The sequence below is a fragment of the Ursus americanus genome, chromosome 12, assembly GCF_024610735.1.
Source record: "Ursus americanus isolate L20-20 chromosome 12, mUrsAme1.1.p, whole genome shotgun sequence".
Classification (NCBI taxonomy): Eukaryota; Metazoa; Chordata; class Mammalia; order Carnivora; family Ursidae; genus Ursus; species Ursus americanus.
In genome coordinates, this window is record NC_142138.1 from 68,270,594 (window position 1) to 68,294,735 (window position 24,142).

At 41.0% G+C, this 24,142-nt stretch overlaps 1 protein-coding gene across 1 annotated transcript in view; it reads left to right on the forward strand.

The window, feature by feature from the left end:
• Positions 1-24,142, forward strand: part of CHD1L (chromodomain helicase DNA binding protein 1 like) — a 66,535-nt gene that overhangs the window by 34,380 nt on the left and 8,013 nt on the right. Inside the window, exons 10-19 of the mRNA XM_045813580.2 lie at positions 521-617; positions 2,850-2,923; positions 4,077-4,187; positions 7,366-7,480; positions 8,099-8,252; positions 10,146-10,311; positions 14,488-14,636; positions 15,902-16,065; positions 16,608-16,813; positions 17,826-17,924. Coding sequence (XP_045669536.1) covers positions 521-617; positions 2,850-2,923; positions 4,077-4,187; positions 7,366-7,480; positions 8,099-8,252; positions 10,146-10,311; positions 14,488-14,636; positions 15,902-16,065; positions 16,608-16,813; positions 17,826-17,924 — 1,335 coding nt within the window. The remainder of the gene's footprint in view (positions 1-520; positions 618-2,849; positions 2,924-4,076; positions 4,188-7,365; positions 7,481-8,098; positions 8,253-10,145; positions 10,312-14,487; positions 14,637-15,901; positions 16,066-16,607; positions 16,814-17,825; positions 17,925-24,142) is intronic.

Sequence of the window (24,142 nt, forward strand, 5' to 3'; positions counted from 1 at the left end):
GGGAGTATTTGCAAGTAGCACTATGAATTGTTTCAGATGTCACAGAATCTTATTCAGGTACATTTCACAATCTTCTTTTAAGGCAGGGGACATTGGGAACATGTAGATTTTGAAAGAAGCCCTCTAGGTTATTCTGACTGCCACCCCCACCCTGAGAATTACTAGTTTATACATCTAAGCATTATTTTTTGATTTGTTTTCTTGAGTGAGAGTCTCAAATTTTCAATTCTCTGGCCTTTAGCATGTCCTTATGCCTCCCTTTCCTAAAGAGTGGGCTTGTTCCCTGGATGGACATTTACTAGGTATGTTGAAGGTATTGGGCTCTGTGATTGATGTTAAGCAGCACCAAGATTATCATACAAATAAATAATTAGAAAATGTCTCAAAGAGAGATGAGACAGGCCCATTTTCCTTTAGAAGGAGCTTGACTTCTTGTTGTAGCCTCACCATCAGCTTTTCTACGTAAGGAGTCAGCCCTGACCAGGGGACACATTATTGGGAATGGTTCCTTTTTTTTCAGGTGTGGAACCAGAGCCTTTTGAAATTGGAGACCACCTGATTGAGGCCAGTGGGAAACTTTATCTACTGGATAAGCTGCTGGCATTCCTGTATTCCAGGTAGGTGGTCAGTTCACATTTTCTGCTCTGAGCTGGTAATTTTTAAAGCCAGATGATTCACTGATTTCTTTTTTTCTTTTTTAAAGATTTTATTTATTTATTTGAGAGAGAGAGAGTGAGAGAGAGCGTGAGTGGGGAGCGGGGAGAGGGAGAAGCAGGTTCCTCCCTGAGCAGGAGTCCAACTCGGGGCTTGATCCTAGGACCCTGAGATCATGACCTAAGCCAAAGGCAGACGCTTAACCAGCTGAGCCACATGGGCACCCCAATTCACTGATTTCTTGAGACTAATTCCAGTTTACCTTTTTTTCAAGACCGTGATTCCAGTTGCACCTTCTTTGCAGCTACACCCACACCCCATCCCATATCTACCCCATCCCCTCCATAATCATCCTTCCCTTCCCTGAATTCCTATAGCACCTAGGACCCTCATCCAGCACTTGGCAATGCACTGCCTTAATCTGCTCTCTGTTTAATTGATGTGTAGTAATCTTACTGCTCCAGCTGTGGTGTTTAGTTCCACAAAGACAAAGATAACGTCAAAGATTTCTTTTTTAATCGCCTGCTGGTATCTTTCATTGAACTGGTACCTAGTGAGGGCTTAGTAAGTATGCACTTTTGTTAACCTGTAGGGTTTGGTTCAGAGAAAACTTGAGGAACTCTTTCCCAGAAACATGGGTTGGGTAGCAGAAGACCAAGTCACTTCTGGAACCTTAAAATGTTTAGCTAAGTGTTCAGCGGCTGGTATCCAGCCTCTACCTGATCCTCCTAGTCCCCAGAAGGACAGAAAAGTCTAGAAAAAGCCCAGCTACCTAAGAGTTTCAAAGTTGTCCCTGTGGGACAGCTGTCCAAGTGAGCCTGAGCTAACCTTAGAACCTCAGATTTGGCAAAACCACCCAATGTTAGGAATGTGCAAACCAAATAATTGCATGTCTTAGTGTATTTTATTGGCTCTGATATATCTAGTATAAGTGTGTTAGAGGTGCATCGGAAACCGGGGATGTACTGTATGGTGACTAACATAATATAATAAAAAAATCATTAAAAAAAAAAAAAGTGTGTTAGAGGTGGAGGAGGACCGTAAACATCTTCTGTCCAACCTTTTCATTTCACAGGTGATGAAACGGGCCTAGAGTGGTTGTGTGACCTGTCTAAAGTCACACAGGCAGCAAGTGACAGAAATGGGATTAGAATTGAGGTCATCAGGGGCGCCTGGATGGCTCAGTTGTTAAGCGTCTGCCTTCCGCTCAGGGCATGATCCCGGGGTCCTGGGATCAAGCCCCACATCAGGCTCCTCCGCTATGAGCCTGCTTCTTCCTCTCCCACTCCCCCTGCTTGTGTTCCCTCTCTTGCTGGCTGTCTCTCTGTCAAATAAATAAATAAAAAATCTTTAAAAGAAAAAAAAAAAGAATTGAGGTCATCAAGTTCGATGCCTTTTCCACATGTTTGGGGCTAGAGTCTTGAAGGAGTTCTTCATAATTATTCCTTTACATACTTCACAAGCTCAGATTAAATTAGTTTTCCTAATGAGACTCTTGTTTTGACAGTGTCATATTTCTTTCTTTGTGAAAACTTAAAATAATACCTGATAACATGGGACTGTAGGCTCATCTTCATTCTTGACTTAATTCATTTTGCCTCCTCCTTTCCCCTCCTTTCCCTATACATAAGTTTTTTAATGTATCATATGGGATATGAGATGTCACCTGCCTCTTGCTTCTCTAAAGTGATACTTCTCAGACTTTTCAACCAATACAGTTGTAGATGAGAGGACAGTGATTTTACACCCCCAAGTAGAGAATGGCTTTAATTGGCTGACCACAAAAACCCGTTGGGTTTTGTGCATTTGAATTTTGCATTTTATTCCTCACATACCTTTATTTATTTTGCTGTTAAAATGAAAGCATATATTTTTTTCCATTAGTAAATTGACATTCCAGAAAGAGGTGCCTTGGTTATCCTGGGGCTTTCTGTACCCCCTGGTGCATTGACACATGCTCCTGGGAATATCTGTAGTTTGAGAACTTCGGCTCTGCAGAATATGGCTGCATGTGGAGTTATTTATGTGGAACATTTAGCATTTCTGAAGAAGTCTCTGTAAATGATTATGGTATTTATATTTCTGCTTCAGTATTTCATTATTTATAAACTCGTATTCTTTGATAAGTTTCCCCTGAGGGAAACTCACCTTAAATACTTAGAGTCGGCAGCCTTTCCTTTTCTCTTTCTTGCCAGGGGCCATCGAGTTTTACTTTTCTCCCAGATGACCCAGATGTTGGATATTCTCCAAGACTACATGGACTATAGAGGTGACATTCCTTGGCCACTACATTGCTTAAGCCTTTTTTAGACTTAACAGTCCAGTAGGTCCATGAAGAGTAATCTGGGGGGTGGGGATGTTACAGAGGAAAGCACTGAAAGAACATCATTCTGAACCAAAGGAAGATTGAAAGTAAGGAGAGAGGTGTGTTACACAAGGATTGACAGCCAGGTAGAGACACGTGGGCAGAAATAAACATACATTCCCACTGGTGATGTGATTTAAAATTATGGGTCCTGGAAAAAAATCTGAGTTGCAGAAATGTTGAGTGTTTTTGAAAATGTTTGCTAAAAAAAAGATCTTTCGGTGTCTTGCAACATTCAATTCAACGAGCACTTAGGATCAGTAGAAAAGATGAAATTATAGAAATCCCACATATCAACCAAGGGAAAGGAATACTTTTTCTATATAAACAATAGGGAATGTAAGTTATTACCTGGGGATTCTGTTTAATATATAATAAAATGTATGTGGGATGATGGCAAAAGGCTGTAACACTGATCTTAAAATCAGTGGTGAGGGAGTATCAGCTTCAGACCTTACTGTTTAAAACATGAATTCAGAGTAGGTCTTTCAGAGCCACTTGACGCCCCCTAAGGACTACAGTACGGTACCTGGTCCACTGGATACTTGCAGGAAATGCCATTGGTATGTTGAGGGATCCCCAGATTCACAAACAGGGCTTGAGCATATAATTCCCCTTCCTGACAGGGGTCTGTGGTAATGGGTGGAAGACAGCTGCTGGGCCATTGGGCGGCTCACTCAGCAGCTCCTAAGTGCTTGTCTTACTGCTTGTGTAAGTAAGAGTTCTGTCGCGGCAGAATTGGGAACTACCACACAGAATGGTTCACAGTGTGTTTCAGGGTTGGGATAGTCAGAATTGACTATTAACTCCACAAAGGCCAAATACATCAACTGCATGTATTTAAAAAACCCAGAGAGGTATGTCATGTTGCGTTCTTTTGTAAAACAATGAAATGTCACCTAAATTTAGATTTTTCCCATGGAAGTTGCTTTAAGTAGAGGCATACCTGTATACAAAATGGGACAAAATTAGCATTTGGTTTTGAGCTGACAGTGTTTTATTCCCCAAGGAATATGTGAAAAGGGTTTCTATTTCTGTTTTCTTTTTCTGTGTGAAGGGTACAGCTATGAGCGTGTGGATGGTTCTGTGAGAGGAGAAGAGAGACACCTGGCCATTAAGAACTTCGGACAGCAGCCTGTTTTTATTTTTCTCCTGAGTACCAGAGCAGGTAGGCGCACAAGTATTGACGAAAGCAGACAAATAAGGGGGAGATACAGTACTTTTATATCCCGACCATTAATACGTTTTTCCCTAATTCTCTGAAAGGTGTGAGGTCATTACCAAGGAACATAAGAAAGGGGAAATGAGGGAGTTGCCATAAGTTAATCAAAGTACTGGACTCCTAGCATGGGGTTCTTTCCTGTCCAAGTTATCCAAGCTGTCAGCTCAGAGAAGTAAGGCTGAAACTAGGGGTTGTTGGAAGGTAATTTTAATCTGCTTTGACCACTGACCTGGTTTGTCCTGGAATATGTCTGCAATTTCATGGAAGGTTTTATTCACATTCAGTAGAGAACACTCTCCTTCCCAGCTGTGAATTTGGGAAGTAAGATAACCTGTCTGTTAGTTATCCCTCTTCCTTAAGTAGCTCTGGAATAGTGCTGTGAAAGCTTAATAAAAATCTTTTTTTAAAAAGTTGTGATTGTTATGAAATTGCCAGCTCTTTAGAATTATTTTTAACATTATCTTTGTGAGTTAAGTCATAAATATTTTATGTGATATTTATAGTGCTTTACCAGTTAAAGACTGCTTTCATAGATAGATGCCTTAGTTGTTTGAAATCAGTTCTCGGAGATGAAATTATTCTTATGTCATGGAGCAAGCCGACCTTAAATTAGTTTTGAACTTCTAGAATCTTAGTTTTTTTTTTTTTTTTTTTTTTTAAAGATTTTATTTATTTATTTGACAGAGACAGCCAGCGAGAGAGAGAACACAGCAGGGGGAGTGGGAGAGGAAGAAGCAGGCTCATAGCAGAGGAGCCTGATGTGGGACTCGATCCCGGTACGCCAGGATCACGCCCTGAGCCGAAGGCAGACGCTTTAACGACTGTGCTACCCAGGCGCCCCTAGAATCTTAGTTTTATTATCTTATTTTTTGTAGACCTAATCTTTTTTTTTTTTTAGATTTTTATTTATTTGAGAGAGAGTGAGCAAGAGAGTACTAGTGGGGTGGAGGAGCAGAGGGAGAGGGAAACAGACTCCCTGCTGAGCAGGGAGCCCGATGTGGGGCTCGATCTGAGGACCCTGGGATCATGACCTGAGCCGAAGGCAGACGCTTAACTGACTGAGCCACCCAGGCGCCCTGTAGACCTAAACTTGATAGAATAGATGCAGGGACACTAAAGGGATTCCTGTCCTCTATTAAGGGAAATCACTATTTTTATAAAGAGAAAGTTTCATCTTAGAAAGTATTTATTAAGTGTTTTGTACTGTAAGGGTACATAAAAGATGTGTTAGGTAGAATTCTTGACCATAAGGAGATTGTTCACCTGTGTGTGTCTCATCTCTGTATTTTAAAGGTATAACCTGATTCATTTGGCTTCACTTGCTTCCATTATCATAGACTACACCCTGAATCAGCCATTTATTCACATCCTCTGTTGTCTCAGGGATGGTTTAGGAGACACTGGAAGGATCAGGGCAAATGCATCTTCAGTGTTGGAAAACAGCTCTATTTATGCATTACCGATTTCATCATCTTCATATTCAGAAGAGTAGCGTTATGTTTGAAAGGTCTAAAATTAGGAAGAGAGTCAGCCCCTTGGAATACTCAGAATTAGCCAACACAGGGTAATCTTTTAAGAGCTGAAGCAGTCCTGGACATGAGCCTTTTCCAAACACTAATGGTCGTGTTTCCAGTCACTTTTTAGCTGCAGAATAGTAGTATTATCATTTTCATTTAACAGTTTTCCATCCAACTTTCAAGTATTTCTGTGATTGAAGCATATTGCCACCAGGTGGCAGTGATAGCTCATGATAGACCCCAGACAAAACCGGAGAATAGCTTATTGTAAAACATCACTCCGTAATGAGTAAGAGCTGAACTGAGACAACATTAACCCAAGAAGAAGATGATAATTTTTATGGAGTGCACTTTAATGAAATAAGTGTCTGGGAGAGAATAATGGTGTAGTGGGTGAAAGCAAAAGCTCTGGAGCCAGACAGACCTTGTGGAACTGACCCCTGGCTCTTTCATTTTCTAGCTGTGTGATCTCTAGTAAGTCCCTTGGCTTCTCTGTTCTTTTATCTATTAAATGCGAATAATAATAATAATCTACTCATAAGGTTGTTGTGAGGTTTAAAGAAGTCGATATATGTAAAGTGCTTAGAACAGTGCCTGGCACGTAGTAAGCACAGCACAAGTGTAGCTGGCGTTGTTATCAGGTATAATTTAGCATCTCTCAGTAATCAGTCTTTATTATCTCTTTATTCCAACTTTAATTTTATATGAAGTCTTTAATTAGAATATTCCTGCCTGACTCGTCTAGAGAGCCAGCTTAGATCAGTAGCCCATTTCAAAAGTCAGTCCTTAATTCAGGCTCTTGGAACAAGCCCTTTCAGGCTCGCTTGTCTCAGCAATGAGCTGTAACGACCCTGGCAAGAGGGAGTCCCTTTTGTACTTGTTTCCACATTAATCAAAGACAAGGCTGTAATTTGCTTTCATGGTCCTCTTAATTAATTCTCATCATCCAAAGAGCCTCCTCAGCCCTTTTCCTACAATGCTGAAGAAGGATCAGAAAGTTGTCCTGTGGAGTGTTCTTGTCCTGTGGTTGGTTTTGTTACCTTCTCTTTGATTAATGTGGAAACAAATACAGAAAAGACTTTCTCACGTTTTCTCCTGTCAGAAGGAGGTAGTTTCCTGCTCTGCTTAGGAGTGTAATAAATAAATGTCATCCTCTGTTCTCATTAGCCCGTATCAGGGATCTTGCTACCTTAGTTGTAACCTGCGATGGATGTTAACTCCTCTCTTAACAGCGCCCACAGCAGAAGACCTCTCGCATATTTAAAACTGTTCTTTTGAGAGAGCGTGCATCCTCTTACGCAGACTATTCTAAACAAACCAATCAAACCCTTTAAAACGCCTTCCTGGCACTAACTTAAGCATGCACTTTGGCTTCTTGCTCCCGCTCCTCTCATTCTCTTACTTTCGGTAGTTAAATTTTCCCAAGTCAGGCAATATGAGCCTGGGTAGCGCTGTTAACCACTCCAAGGTCCTGGAGTTGGGGATGGAGTGTCGGTTTGAAGGGTGAGGCCAGTTGTTTTGACTGATCTTAATTTACCAATCATACCACTGTAGCCTTGTGTCTAGCCAGCATGCTGCCGATCATGTTCCTTTTGCATTGTTTTCAGGAGGAGTTGGCATGAACTTAACGGCTGCAGATACTGTTATTTTTGTCGACAGTGATTTCAATCCTCAGAATGACTTGCAGGCAGCTGCCAGGGCTCACCGGATTGGCCAGAACAAGTGAGAGATTTCAACACCAGCGTCCTTCCACATCCCGGGCTCCTCGGCAGTTCTGGGTGGGAAAGGAAAGTGAAGAAGCTGGTCCTGTGACGCCCCATACAGGAGGCCCAGAGAGCACGGGGTTTTAGCCCAGCTTTGCTGCTGACTCCTTAAAGGCTGCGGGCCAGCACACATTCTCATTCCAGATCTGCTTCGTTAAAAGGCCCAATCAAACCCTGAAAAGACTAGAAGGAACTTTTAGAAGTTATTTAACTCCTCTTTCCTGAGTTAAGGTCTAATTTAGTTTAAAAAATGAACTTACAGAGTTGTGGAGTTAAGCTAAAAAGATGGACCTTACCCTTTGACCAGAAGATAATCGAGATCTACCAGAGGTTTCCCTCCTCTGTTCCCATCAGAAACCCCAGTTTATGGCCTCCTCCTCATCCCTTCCTTGACTGTCTTGGAAAGCTTCTGTGAGGTCAGTTCTAACAAATGTGCAGGTCCACATAGCACAGTCTCCCGTTAGTACCCTGAACGTGGCATTTGGGGTTTGTTTCCTTTTAGGTATATCCGCCTTGCATGCTTGTGTTCATCTGTGCAGACCCTCACAGCACACTCCTCTCCTTTGACTCTGTACAGGTCTGTTAAAGTTATTCGGCTGATTGGCCGAGACACCGTGGAGGAAATAGTCTGTAGGAAAGCAGCCTCCAAACTGCAGCTTACCAACACAATCATAGAGAGAGGCCATTTTACTCTGGGGACCCAGAAACCTGCAGCCGATGCTGACCTCCAGGTATAATACGTTGTTCTTCCCTTAAGAATGTGTCATATTGTCAGTACTTTCTCGTGGGTGAGAAAGTAAACACAGAGAACTGGCATTAACGCCCACTCTCCCCAGCTACACATGTGTTCCCTGGCCAGATACCTGCATGGTATCTACTGCATGCAAGCAAGTGCTGGAAGTGAATTTGATATATGAAGGTAGCAGAATGTGGAATAACGAGGATGGGCTTTAGAGCCCCCTCACTTGAATTCGGATCCAAGCCTTGTCACTTAGTGGCTGTGTAGCTTTGAGCAGATATCTTCACCTCTCAGATGTACTCTGTTTGCATTTCAAAAAATGAGAATACTGCAAGTTACCTCAGAGGACTGTTTAAAAAATTAGATAAAGAACTCAGCATAATAAATGATGATTAATCCCATACCTCATCTAACCCCAGACCCTTTGATCAGTGAGTGACCTTCATAGTCATAGGAGGGTAAATGAGATGATCAGGAATTCAAAATTATGCTTTAGGAAAAATGGATGAAAGAGTACAGTGCTTGAAGATGGGAATATTGGATAGGAAACAGATGCTGACTTGAAGGTTTTCTCTTCTTGAAGAGGGCTTTGAGTTATTCTGTAGTAGCTCCTAGGTTAAAATTAGAACCCACATTATAATGTATTATAATGTTCTTCCATTTTGGCCCAGGGATCATATTCACTGAAATAGAGACTAGCACTTCAGATAATAGCACATAGTAAGCATTTAATAAACGTTCACTGCATCTGCCTCTCTGTAGGATAATGAACCTACTTCCCTCTTTCAGGACTTGAGAATCTTATACCTCTTAAATTTAATAAACCACAACCACATCTTTTATTACTGGATTATTTTAAAACAAATAACGAACAAACTGCTTTCATCTGAGACAAGGGCATTGGGTTGTCACCTTTGGTTTTGGCAACCAAAGAGATAATTAGTGTAGTCTGGATGGGGAAGAGAGAAAGCAGACTTTAGAGCCAGAGTGTAACCTGGTGTCCTTGAGCTGGGGAAGGTGTCTGATAGAGCCCTCTCAAACAGCTGGTGTTGGGAACAGTTTACATTCCCAACAGTATTTGGCTCACAAATACTAGACCATCTAGAGATAACTGACCCAATCTAAAAGGGTAAAATACGAACTAGAAGCCAAGATGTGAGTCTGTCTTGATTTGGAATCTCAGAGAGTTAGTGCTTAAGGAGTTGCAAAGCTGGAATTAGGAAGCTAAAGCCAGGGAAATTATTTCAACTGTTTGGGTGGTTTCTGTATCCCTAGGGAATAGGCTAAGGATGTATTTGAGGTAAGGGAAGAGAAACAGGATAGGGCAGTGCCAGTGGAATATCCAGGAAGATTAGAATTGAGAAATGGCCTTCAGTTCTGGCTATCAGTTGATACTGGTCTTTGCGAAGGTGTTTCCATAGAGCGCTGTGGTAGGAAACCAGATTGCCTAAGGAAAGAAGACAGTTAAAGGTAGAGGGAAAGTACCCAGTGTAGCCTTTTCCTTCCAAATTTGTCACTGGGAGAGAAGCTAACTGGGTCTCTGATTTCTCATGTGGCTACTGGAAGTACCTGTGAGAAGGACTCTGAGAAGTGCTATAGATAGTGGAGGATATTACTGTTCTTTGGAAAAAAATTGGCTAATTTTTCTTGTTGTTATGGGGAATTGTCAAAGTCAACATCACTGATCAGTGTTTATCACCTCTCTGCTTGGCTGTCATCCGACTACTAAGTGGATCTATTGGTATCATCATCATGGGGAGAGAAGAATGGCTGACTAACAGGGAAGGGATTGCCTTGGGTGCTTAAGCCATGTAGCAGAATCACTGACATCCCAATGCTTGTTTTCATGAGAACTAACTGGACTTTTTCATTCTCTCCATTCAAGTTGAGTGAGATACTCAAATTCGGTTTGGATAAACTGCTGTCATCTGAGGGGAGCACCGTGGATGAGATAGACCTGGAGACGATCCTGGGAGAAACAAAAGATGGCCAGTGGATCTCTGATTCCTTGCCTACAATAGAAGGAGGAGTCAAGGAGCAGGAAGAAGGCAGTAAGTTGGGGGTGAGAGTAGAGCAAATGGTGCAGCCGCCCGAGTCACACATGAGTGAAATTGGTCCCCATAGAAAGTCCTGGATAGTGCTCCACGGGGCATCTTTTTCCGGCCCAGCCCTGTTCTTATCTTGGGCACACTGTTTAAGACTTCCTTGGTCCAAGAACTCTTCCTAGACTGACTGGAAATTGTCTGACTATTCCTTTGTAGCTGAACTTTGAACCTGCTCGGCGATATTAATGCTTGTAGTAGTATCTCAAAGATTTTAATTTCTTCCATTTCTGCCTTGGTTGCAAGCATTTTCTCCTTCATTAGTGAATCCCACTGTCCTTTGTATGGTGTCCTCCACATTTTCCTTTTCTCAATATATTCCTTTTCTGAATATTAGAATGATTTGTTTTTTACATCGGCTGAACATTTATTCTGTGCTTGATCAAAAGTGTGTCCTGCATCATGTGCTTTATACCTGTTTTTTTCATTTAATCTTCACCATACCTCATAAGGTGTAGGTACTGCTAATTTTTTAGTGAAACAATACATGTTGATTATGGGAGGATTTTGTCTTTTCTGAATTTGGTCAGCATTTGTCTTTTTTGTACGTTTCAGTTCTGAGTATTTGAATTTCTGACTTGAAGTGTTTTTTCACATAGTAGCTTTGTAAGGATATTCCCTGCTGTCTTATACTTATTTTTTTTGTGTACCAGTGGCAGCAGGGATTCAGTGTGGACAGGGTGAGGTTTGAGAGCCTTACTCTAAACTTAATTCAAGAGTACCTTATTCCACACATACACAGACTTGTAGCTTCTTTTTTGGTAGGAGTGGGGTTGGCATGACTTCTGGTTTTGTGATTCTCTTGTTTCTGTAGGATTCCCAATTTCCATTACTTGCTTCCTTTTTCTGCCACAAAACTGCCAAAGGCTGTCTCTTTCTCCTCCAAAAGCAGTGCCTTCCCAAATTGCTGGCTGCAATTGCTGGTCCCTTCCTTTCAATTCCTCAGTAGCCCATGCTCTGATCTACCGAGTTGGAGACTTGTCTTTATTATTTTTGCATGTAGGGTGTGGTGTTCTTCGGGGGGCTGTGTCCAACACTGCCGGTCTCTGCCTCACTGTCTAGTGTGGGCTTGGGAGCTGGCTCTGTTGGTGTTTGGATGTTTACTTCTCTACTTACCTGCAAATGGAAGTTTGTAATACTCTCTGACTCCTCGTTTTATAGTAGACGTGGATTAGGGGTGGTTTTATAGGCTATATGGAGAGATTGGAATTTAGACAGTTAGTATTATTCTATAGGACACAGCTCTTTGACTTTTGTTATATTTTATCTTTTAAATATCTTAATATTAGCGTCCCATTTTTATTCTTCAAGTACTTTTTCTTATTCTTGGTTTTAATCTCATCCTGTTTTCGTTTTACATATGATAATGTCCTCCCTTGACACATTTATTATCGCTTTTATTTTTTTTTAAAGATTTTATTTGTTAGAGAATGAGAGAGAGAGAGAGAGAAAGCATGAGCAGGGGGAGGGGCAGAGGGAGAAGCAGACTCCCTGCTGAGGAGGGAACCTGATGCAGGACTTAGCCCCCTGCATTTTTTCTCTTTCCTCACATTGCTGCTTTTGCTGCTTTTTTTCAAAATTTGTTTTGGAATCTCTTGCTTTTGTCTTGAGTGTTCTTGAAATAGCTGCTGTCCTCTGGCTGTCTGTAAACACTGTTCACTGAAATGTGCCAGTGAAGTGCCCAAGCTGACAGCTCAAAGCCAAGCAGGTATATGGTCTCCTTGTCTTTATTCCAGCATTACTGATTGGGGAGCTGGCTTCTGCATTGAGGAGACCTTCCCAGATGTCTGCATTTGAAGTCTTTTCATTGGGCAACTAGTTTCTCCAGAGATGAATCCTTTAGTATCTTTCTTGGGTTGGAATAAACCTGTTTGCTCAAATTGAAGAGACAGTGGGCGACAAGGGTTCACGGTGCTCCTGTTACTTGGTGTACACAATTTCTCTCAGATCCCCCACTCTCCAGCACCTTGTCCTTGTACGTCCTTTGAAGGATTGACAGGGTCTGTATTCTCATAATCATCGCTTGACTAGGCACCTGTGTTTGGCTTCTATTGTTTTTCTTAATCTTTTCATTGCTTCAGCCACTTTACGTTTTCCAAATTATTGAACTTTCCATCCACTATCGTCTCATATCTTTTCAAAATCCGTTTACTGCCATTTAGTGGTTTTAGGTGGGAGAAGAAATGGGTGCATATGACCCTATTTTGCAGTTATACTTGGATTACGTGAAATACTGAAGACCGTACCCATTTCTGCACCCATCTAGATTAATTTCAGGTTAGTTTCCTAATGTTATTAGAACAAAATAAAATTTTGCTGTTTTCCGGAAAGATAATTATATTCCTCAGTCACTGCAGCTGCCAGAAAAGATTTCCTACTTATATTAAAATTTGGAATCTTGTCTTTGTTCAGCGAGTACATGTTCACTCTGTGGTAGATGGTTCTACTAGCAGGATGTAGATGAGGGTCTAGGCCTGTGGTCTCCAGCCTCCTCCTGGCTGCAGAGTGAGGACAGGGAGCACTATTAAAAATAATATAAATGAATATGAAAGACCGGTAGTTAAAGCAATTCCAATCAAAAGCAAGTAAAAAAACCAGGGTTGCTTTATCTGGAATGCCAGGGTTTTTTCAAAAGCATGTTTGTAAGTTGAGAATTGCATGCAATATGAAGCTACATATGTTGATCATATTTGACACTTCTCAGCTCTTTTTTTTCCACTTGTTGATAGAGCACCTCATTGAAAGCCCCCTGCTGATTTAATTAGCAAATGCCAATTAGAATTACAGCTGGTTGGATTTGGGTACAAGTGTGAAGCAATTGATCTCTTGAGAATGAAAATGTTTTGCTTTCATACTCTCTAGAGAAAACATACTTAAAGCTGATTTCATAGTGCTGTGAAAATACATTCTTTGGGAGTATGTGCTATTAAGTATGCTTCACTTTAGAATCATTATCTCACCTTTCTGTGGTTGCTGGTCTTGGCTTCTTGTGACTTCTCTTTATCACGGATTCATGATCTTGGCACATCACCCAACCTTTCAGCTTTTGTGTCCTCACCTGTAAAATGTTGCTGTTAATGTCTGCTTTATTTTTTTTTAAAGATTTATTTATTTATTTGACAGAGATAGAGACAGCCAGCGAGAGAGGGAACACAAGCAGGGGGAGTGGGAGAGGAAGAAGCAGGCTCATAGCGGAGGAGCCCGACGTGGGGCTCGATCCCATAACGCCGGGATCACGCCCTGAGCCGAAGGCAGATGCTTAACCGCTGTGCCACCCAGGCGCCCCTAATGTCTGCTTTAGTCTTTTAAATAGTTGAAAAATTAAATGTGATAATAGATGTGAAAGTGTTCCAATAGCATAAAATACTATCAAGATTACACTATTGTCATTATTGTTATTACTATAATTAGTATTTGCTGGCCTGTTCACTCTCGATCCTTCTGCAGACACAGGAATGCCCTGAAAAGAGCATGCTGGTTTTTTAGTCAAAATTCTGCCTTCTTCATTTATTAGCAGTGAGAACTGGGGAGTCCCTTAATCCTGTCTGAGCCTCATTTCTCCTTTTCTTCAGCAGGGTTAGTTATACCAGGATTGTGCGGAGGCTCATAAAGATACGTCATGAGATCTGAAGAGAATATTGTAAATCTCAGGAATTGTTTTTGTGATTCTCCATTTTCTCATAGATTTGCCACTTGTTCCTTTAATACTACAGAAAAGGGGGGCAAAGAGTTGAGTATTAAGCATGGGCAGAATAAAAAAATTATATTCTCAGTTATCTTTCATTAAGTGATCTTAATATCAGTGAGACCTATGCTGAAGAGCAGTGTGGAATTAGTGATGAGTGATCCCAAGATTCAGCAGGGTGGAGGTATCCAGCAGAGACCTGCAGACCAGCTAGAGATGGACCAAAGGACATCAGCCACGCCCTCTCCTTTAAATAGTAAATGTGTGAGATCCTCACCTGTCAATGTTAGTGAGATCCAAAATCAGTACCCCTTATCACAAGCTAGTCTTAGCCCATTTAGAATACAAACTGTTCTCTTCTTTGCCCTGATTGCTTTGAATAGAATTAATCCGTTTTTCTCTGGTATCCGACATTTCTCTTTTGTGTTTTATGTTCTTAGAAAACCATATGTACTTATTTGAAGGTAAAGATTATTCCAAGGAGCCTAGTAAAGAAGATAGAAAATCATTTGAGCAACTGGTGAACCTGCAGAAAACCCTTTTGGAGAAAACTTCGCAAGAGGGCCGGTTACTCCGAAATAAAAGCAGTGTAAGGACTATTAATTTACGTAAAAGAATAAATTCTCCCAGGGGCGCCTGGGTGGCACAGCGGTTAATCGGCTGCCTTCGGCTCAGGGTGTGATCCCGGCGTTATGGGATCGAGCCCCACATCAGGCTCCTCCGCTTTGAGCCTGCTTCTTCCTCTCCCACTCCCCCCTGCTTGTGTTCTCTCTCTCGCTGGCTGTCTCTATCTCTGTCAAAATAAATAAATAAAATCTTTAAAAAAAAAAAGAATAAATTCTCCCAAATTTGCATACTAAGAATAAAAAATGATGCTGGGAGTGATTTATTGAGAAATAAGCATGTAAATATTTGTTGAAATGTAAGTATAATTAACTGTACTCTAGTATAGAAACCGTGTAAAAGTTGGCATAAATAACATTAACAGGAAGAGTGTGTTTTACCATTTAATGCAGGTGAAAGCAGCCCTATCCATCTTAGCCATCCCAGAAGGGATCACCAAAATACCACATCCTGCTCCCAATAATTTGACCCTGTGTCATTAAGAGAGTGTGGCAGTCATGAACGATGTATGTAGTAATGTCCTTGGTATTTGGCATTTAGTATGTGCTCATTAAATGCTAGCTATCATTAAGATAATCTTGATGTTGAAATACTCTGAAAAAGAATTATATAATACGTTATAGGAGGATTTCCTTTAAAAATGGTTAAACTGGGGCCCCTGGGTGGTTCAGTCGGTTAAGCATCTGCCTTCAGCTCAGGTCATGATCCCAGGGTCCTGGGATCGAGCCCTGCATCGGGCTCCCTGCTCAGCAGAGGAGTCTGCTTCTTCCTCTGTCTCTGCCCTCCCTTAGCCCCTGCTCATGCTCTCTCTCGCTCTCTCAAATAAATAAATAAAATCTTCTTAAAAAATTAAAAAAAAAAAAAGGTTAAGCCTAAAAATGGCCTCTTGCAAGGTATGCATGCTTTCTATAAAAAAAAAAAGTTACTTTTCTGAAGTACCTGGTCCTGTTGAAATCAATCAAATGATATACTTCTGTACCAACCATGCCAGTGCTTTGGTTGAGCTTAGAGCACAATATCCTGATCACTGGGCCAGTGAGATGTGTAATGTGGACAGTAAATTGAAGTGTCTTGCCACCACTTCCCACCACACAAGGGGTCAGGGAGATGCAGTTTTGTGAAATATTAAGCGTGTTGCTTTCACACAAGATGTGTTTTAGGGATGAATGGAACTCATGAAGGATAGGCAGCCCCCAACCTTCCTGGTTATAGATCTTGTTCTTCCTACAGGTTCTCCTCCCAGGCCTTGCGGAGGGGTCTACCAAAAGGAAGCAGATTCTGAGCCCAGAGGAACTGGAGAACAGAAGGAAGAAGAGACAAGAAGCAGCAGCCAAGAGAAAGAGACTAATGGAGGAGAAGAAGAGGAAAAAGGAAGAAGCAGAACATGAGAAAAAGTATGTGTGTATTATTTGACTGTATTATCATAAAGATGATAAGGGTCACATTTAAAGGAATCAGTACTGTAAACTGAATCCACAGTTAAACATTTTAAAATTGCAGAAAACTTCTATAAAACTGGTAGCTTCTTCTGGTAATAGAATATTTTTTTAAAGATTGAACTTTAACCCTAACAGTGTACTTTTGTAAAAGTCTTGAGTGCCTAAGGTAGACTCATTCAGTTGAAGGGAGAAAATGTTAAGATTTTATTGTCGCTGTCTGACAAAGAGTAGTTCACTTGAACAGTACCTTAATCTTGTTCTTAAAAACAGGGACATCCAGTGATGGCTGCTCATTATTGAAGTATAGTCAGGAGGCCGCTAGGCTAATCAGTAAGACTTCTTGTTGATTTACAAATAGGCAGAAAACTGCAGTCAGGGTGAGTGTCTAATTGCATTTCCACTGGGCCCTTGCTGTTTGTGAATAGCAGGATGAAGTGCGCTCCAAGGGAAATTGTGATAGGCCAGGTTAATTTCCTTTTCTCTCTGGCCTGTTGAAGGATGGCCTGGTGGGAGTCCAACAATTACCAGTCCTTCTGCCTGCCTTCCGAGGAGAGTGAACCAGAGGACCTAGAGGACAGGGAAGATGAGAGCTCTGCCCAGCTGGATTATGAAGATCCAGATTCAACTGCCATCAAGTATGTTAGTGGTGATGTCACCCACCCACAGGCTGGGGCAGAGGATGCTATCATCGTGCACTGTGTAGGTAGGAGAAGTGGTACTGGCCAAGGGTGGGTACCTTGTTCTTTATGATGCCAAGAACTGGGGAGGAGGAGGCAGAAGCCTAACCTAGGGATGATTGATGGGCCGATGTGGTCTTGTGGTCAAAAAAGGGCAAATTTTAGAATCCAGAGACATAGATTTGACTCTTGGTGCTCTCATTTACCTGGTTGCATATAATTGAATAATTCCCTATTCTCTGCACAAGTTTTTTAAGAGGGTGAAAGGAGTCAGTATATATAAGACAAATCTTTTGAGGAAAAGCAAAACTGCAAGGATATTCCCCCTGCTTCCATGATCTTTGCACTTTTTACTTCCTCTGCCTGGAACCCTCTTTCCACAGATAACCACAGTAAGCATTAGTCAAATGTCTGCATCTCAGAGAGGTCTCCCCTGAGTGCCTCATGTAAAACAGACCCCACCTCCATGCTTCTTTTATTCTCTACTCCTTTCCTACCTTAGTTTACTTTATTAATACATATCACCACCCTGACGTATTATGAATGTAATTGTTTATATGGTTGTCTCATTGCACTAGAAAATAAGTTTAATGGGAGCAGGGATTCATTTTGTTGTTGTCGTCCACTGCTGTAACAGTAGTACCTAGAGCAGTGTCTGACATGTAATACATGCTAACAAATATTTGTAGAATGAGCGAATGACTGTAAATAGAAGGTACTAACCAGCTATGTTAGTAGTAGCTCAAATAAGTCATTTAACCTTTTTTCTTCCTTACCTGTGAAATGGGAGCTGTATGCTGTTGTATTACCAGTGCTTTAGCTGTATGTTACACCTACTCTCCACCTTTCCTATTATGATAGCCATGTATATTCCATAAAACCTAAACATATGAGAAGTCCGACCTGTGATGTTCCTGGGAGGCTACATAGGTGTTTCTTTGAAAAATCATCCTTCTACAAATCTGGCATACCTTTGTGTTTTTGAATTATGGACTGGACTTTGCCTTCTATAAATGAAATTTTTTTTTCTTCTTTCAGATGACTCTGGTCGCTGGGGCAGAGGTGGTTTATTCACAGCTTTGGAAACACGATCTGCTGAGCCAAGAAAAATATATGAGCTGGCTGGGAAAATGAAAGGTAAGAAGCAAAGTAGAGAAAACGGGTAGGGATGGAATACAAGAGTAGAGGAAACTTGGGGCAGGTATCACATGGGTTATGAAGCACTAGTTAAGGAGTTGGGAGAGCTAGTTGGGGTCTCATTAGCTAGTTTTGTCATCACTTAGCTAGTTATGTGACTTTGAGGCAGTCCTTTACCCTCCCTGTGCCTATTATCTCATCTGTAATTTCTGATTAATACTTATTCCACCTACCTCATGGGACTATAATGAGGATAGTGGATAGGCAAGTATTCTGATAAATATCAATCCCTCTGTGCATGTTTAAGTATTGGCATGAAGAGCATTTCGTTGTTTACAAACTCCTCTGCGACCAACTCACCCCCTCTTCATAAGGGAATATTTCTTGAAAATGTCAGAGACCTGTGCAAAAGAAATCAGACCTGCCATTAAAGTGCTAATAAGAGCTGGGGTTCGGTGTTGAAGAGGAGAAGGTTGTATTATGAGGTTAGCATAGGCTGAGATACAGCCCTCCCTGGAGACAGAAGTAAAGGTGCTTGGGGCCAGAGGAACTTGGAAGTCCGGAAGTATCCTCCCTTGGCATGGAGAAGGAGAAAGGCTCCTTCTTTAACGTGCAGAAATCACAGAGCAGCAAGAGGAGTAAAATTATTACCGTCATTATTTTCTGGGGATTTGAGAGGCCAAGGGACCTTGTTCAATAGAGAAGGGCCCTTCAGATTCTTTAGAGATTAGTTTTCCCTGATTCTTCTGCCTAGTTCTTTAGGGTGGAAAGGGATATAAAGACTTAGGAGGAATACTCTTTCTACTAAAATAGGTTACTGATAGAAAGGTTTAAAGGTTAAAATAACTGACATCTAATATTGATTGGACAGTTGGAAAAGCAGAGAATTCAGGAGATGTCAGAAATGAAGACTGAGGAATGCCTGTTTAGATCCTTGTTTGAAACTGTGAGGGAGGCAGGACAGGGAAATGAGAGGGCAGAGAACAGAACATGGAAGACACCTCCACTTAGGAACAGCAGCAAGAAGGTGAGACAGAAGGAATTGTGAGCTAAGAGAACCTTGAGAATGTAATATTTTGAAGTATAAAGGAGGAGAGGGTGTCAAGAAGTGGACTGCATTGTCAGGCACCAAAGTGAGGATGAGAACTGGGAAAAGGCCATTGGATTTGCATGACTTTGGAGTACTTTGAGGAGAGTGTGAAGATTAAACCTTGGTTGCACAGAGTTAAGGCGTAAGTGGTTGGTAAGGAAATAGGGTTGAGAGTGTGTACTCTTCTGAAGAAGAACTGAAATAGGGTAGAGCAGGGTAGGTGAAAGTGTGGGCTAGAATTACCAGGGAGAGCTTCATGGAGGCAGTGAAAGTAATCTTGGGCCTGGAAAGATGGGTTGAATTTAAGTGAGTGGAGAGAGAAATGGATGACGATCCCTGACTGTGTCTCATACTTTTTGATATTCCCACAACTCGTCATTCCCAGTACAGGGTGTTGAATGACCCAGGCAGTTACACAGTGAATGTGTTTAGGGAATAGTGTGTAGGCCAGGCAGGCCAGAGTAGAGGGTTGAGGCTGAGGAAGAGAGGAGAGTTTGATTTTAAAGAGAGGGATTTGGACCACATTATAGAAGACCACATGTGGCTTGTCCAGGGAGATGCCATTCTAAGCAGGACCTTATCCAGTGGGTAATGGCTTGTCATTTGGGACTTTAAATAGAAGGTGGCCTAACAGAGCCTCTATTTTAGAATAACTTAAAAGATTGGGGTGTGTAGGATGGACTGAGAGGAAAGGTTCAAACTGAAGTATGTAAAACCATATAATTATTTTAGCACGTTTTTCTAGAGCATTAGTTTGATTTGATTTGGATGAGTTAGGAAAATGTACAAATAGATGCAGATAGAGTAGAGTGCAATATTTGAGTGGTTTAAAATGAACAGAAGACTTCTGAAGGAATTTCAAGTTCATAATGCTCTCCCCTACCCATCCGCAGATGATCTGGGTTTGCATTCACTCTCCAATACTGCAGGAGTACTATGTAGGTAATACATAAGGGACATGGAACTGGGAGATCATAAAAATTCAGAAGTGAAGAGGGTGACATCACCAACATTGGCAGTAGAAGACATTCCTCCTTTACCCTTTTTAATCGATGAATTAGACATCCATACACAAACGAAAGCATGTTGGTGGGTCTTTTGGGACCTAGCACCTTACTCCGAAGGACCAGAGAGGAGGCTTACCCACCACTGCCACCCATGAGAGACAGACAAACCACCATACAGGCTACAGAGCCAGCACAACTGCCTAGACCCCTCTTACCTCTGTCAGGGAAAAATTGGATGAGTGCTGACCGGACAGGTACTCATGCATGAGACAGAACTTGCAAATATCCAGCCTTCCTGTAGGAAGACTCCAGCATACCATTGGAGAAAGAAAAAAAGAGAGAGAAAAAAAAAAAAAGCAGTTGGTCACAGTGGAGGTGGTAAGAGTAACTCTCCTGCCGCTGCCTCTCCCCCAAGGAAACACTGAATGGACTGATGTATTTGGTGGAAGTGACCTCTCCTGTGGGGGGAAAGGAAAGTGTAAGTAAGCTCCTAGCTGTCCCAGTCAGATGGAACACAGCTAGAGAAACCCATTTTTCTTTGCCAGCACCCAGAGTACTAAGGTGGGAGTTCTGTGACTGGGAGCAGGCAGATCCGAATTTCAAATGGTGTCAGAGGGTTTATGCTCAACAGGAAGTTCATCCACAGGCTCCCGCAAAACACTGAGTGCTAAACCCACACTTCCTATGACTCTGCTGCCGGCTCTTTGTGCAGCTCGCAAGTGTGTCTGTGAAAGCAAGCTCTGGTAGACAGGGAGCATGCTCAGAACAGGCCATGGTCATTGGTCAAGTAAAAAAAAAAAACCACAATCCTGAGCTATATATAGTTCTTCTAGAATGCTATTTCCAATAGGCAGCTTGGTGAATTGTAACATCCAGAGATGACACAAAGGCTTAAAAATTTGGCCCCAAGAGAGAGCAAGAAGAGTGGAGCAGGTATACTTCATAAACACAAGGAATAACTCAGTAACAATACCACAGAACATAAAACCATCTGCTGAAAGCAGTGAGCACAGAGTTAAGGAGGTATCTGTTACTTCAAATGCAAAAGCAGCAGTGCATAACTACGAGGAATGTGAAAAATCAAGGAAATATGGCATCACAGAAAGAAAATGACAGTTCTCCAGCAACCAAGCTCAAAGGCACAGAATATTGCAATCTAACTGATAAAGAATTCAGAATAGCAGTTATGAATAAATTCAATGAGTTACAAGAACACTCAAAGGCAATTCATTGAAATCAGAAATAAAACATATGAACAAAATGAGTTCTGTTCTGTAAAAGAGAAGCAAACAAGTTCTGGAGCTGAAGAATTTGATGAATGAGGTGAAGACTACAATAGAGAGCAGCTGAGCAGGGCAGACCAGATGGAAGAAAGAATAAATGACTTGGAGGATAGGAATTTTGAAATAACACAGAAGAGATGAAAGAATAGAGATTAAATAGGAGTGAAGAAAGTATATGAGCTATGGGATTGGATCTAAAAGACAACTATCAGAATAAGACAAATCTCAGAATAATCAGGCTTCGAGAAAAGGAAGAGAGGGAGAAGGGGGCAGAGTTTATTTAAAGAAATGATAGCTGAGAACTGCCCAAACCTGGGGAAAGACTGGGACGTATAAGTCCACAAAGCTAATAGATCACCCCATTATTCAATGCAGAAAGACCTTCCCCAAGACACATTATAATGAAACTGAAAAATTAATGATAAAGAATCTTAAAAAAAGCCAGGGGGGAGAGAACCTAAAAAGGACCTTCATTAGGCCGACAGCAGATTTCTCAGCAGAAACTACAAGCCAGGAGGGAGTGGAATGAAGGATTCAGTGTCTAAAGACTGCCAACTAAGGACAGCGTATCTGGCCAAGTTATCTTGCAGATAAGATATTCCTGACAAAAGCTAAGGGAGTTCACTACAATAGACCTACCTGTGTGCAAGATGCTGAAAGGAGTTCTTTAAGCTGAAATGAAAAGATACTGATCAGTAACATGAAAACATGGAACACAACACACTAGTAAAGGTGAAAAATAGAGTTAGGTAACTGTAATCTATATTAGGATGGTGCTTTAACACTCAACTCCAGTATAAGGGTTAAAGGAAAAGAATAGTAAAAAAGAACCATTAATGAATACAGAATATAAAAAGGTAAAAAGGGATAAAAGGAATAAAAGGGAGAGCTGTCAGCTTAAGATGGACTGTTTTACCTGTAAGATGTTTTATGGTAACAACATAACAAAAACCTAGAGCAGATCCACAAGAGACAAAGGGGAATGTAGCATACAACCTCAGAAAATAACCACTTTATGAAGGTAGGCAGGAACAGAGGGAAAAAGAAACAGTGGAAGTACAGAGCAACCAGAAAGCAGTGAGTAATGTGACATTAGTAAGGACTTACATAAATTAATTACTCTAAATGTAAATGGATGGAATCCACCAAGCAAAAGGCACGGAGTGGCTGATGGAAAAAAATAAACAACAGGACACAGCTATTTGCTGCCTACAGGAGACTAACTTGAGCCTTAAAAACACACATAGACTCAAAGTGAAGGGATGAAGAAAGACACTCTGTGCAGGTGGGAACTGAAGAAAGTGGGGGTAGCCATCCTTACATCAGACAAAGTAGACTTTAGACCAAAATGATAGTAAGAGACAAAGTCATTATATAATGATAAAGGGATCAATGCATCAAGAAGGTATAATGATAGTATATATGCACCCAACATCAGAGCACCTAAATATATTAAATACTAACAGATATGGAGGGAGAAATAGACAACAATGCAGTAATAGTATAATAGCGATATATCACTTTCAACAATGCACAGATCATCCAGAGGGAAAAGCAACAAGGAGATAGACTTGGACCAAATAGTACATCCAATTGACCTAATAGGTATCTATAGAAAATTTCATCCAACAGCAGTAGAATACACATTTTTCTCAATTACACATGGAACATTGTCAGGAATAGATCATACGATAGAGCACAAAACAAGTCATAGCAAAATAAGACTGAAATCATACCAAGTATCTTTTCCAACTGCAATGTGTGAAACTAGAAATTTTTAATGAGGAAAGTTAGGAAATCTCCAAATATGTGGAAACTAAACAGCACACTCCTGGACAATGAGTGAATCAAAGAAGAAATCAAAAGGCAGACCAAAGACTATCTTGAAACAGTTGGAAAACAACATATCAAACACGGATGCTGCGAAAGCACTTCCGACAGGGCAGTCGATAGCAATAAATGCATGTGTTAAGAAATGATATTTCAAATAAACAGCCTAACTTTATACCTCAAGAAACTAGAAAAAGAAGATCAAAGTAAGCCCAAAGTTAGCAGAAGGAAGGAAATAAAGATCAGATCTGAAATAAAATTAGAGACCAGAAAAATCAATAGAGAAGATCAGTGACTCTAAGAGCTGGTTTTTTGAAAATATAAAAATGATAAACCTTTAGCAAGAGTAAGAAAAAAGAAGACTCAAAGTCAGAAATGAAAGAGGAGAAATTACAGCTGACCCTGCAGAAAAACATTAAGATCATAAGTCACCACTATTGAACAATTTTACACCAACAAACTAGATAATCTAGAAGAAGTGGATAAATTTCATAGTCATACAACCTACTAAGACTGAAGATATATAAAGCCTGAACAGACTGATTGTGAGTGAGGAGATTGACTCAGGTTTTAAAAACCTCCCAGAACCAGATGCCTTCTTGGACAAGTTTTACTAAACTTCAAGAAGAGTTAGCGCCAACCCTTCTCAGTCTTCCAGAAAAATTGAAGAGGAGGGAACACTTTCAGACTCATTCTGCGAGGCCGGTATTACCATGATACCAAAGTCAGGTAAGGACACTATAAGAAAAGGACACTGTAGACCAATATCCTGATGAATATCGATGCGAGAATTCTCAAAAAAATATTAGCAAACCAAGCTTAAGAACTCTTTAAAAGGATGACACAGCATGGCCACTTGGGATGCAGGGATAGTTCCTCATGTGCAAATCAAATGTGATACACCACATCAGTAGAATGAAAGCCAAAAATCATTAAACATCTCAACAGATGCAGTAAAAGCATTTGACAAAACACAACATCCTTTCATGATAAAAACACTCCACAGAA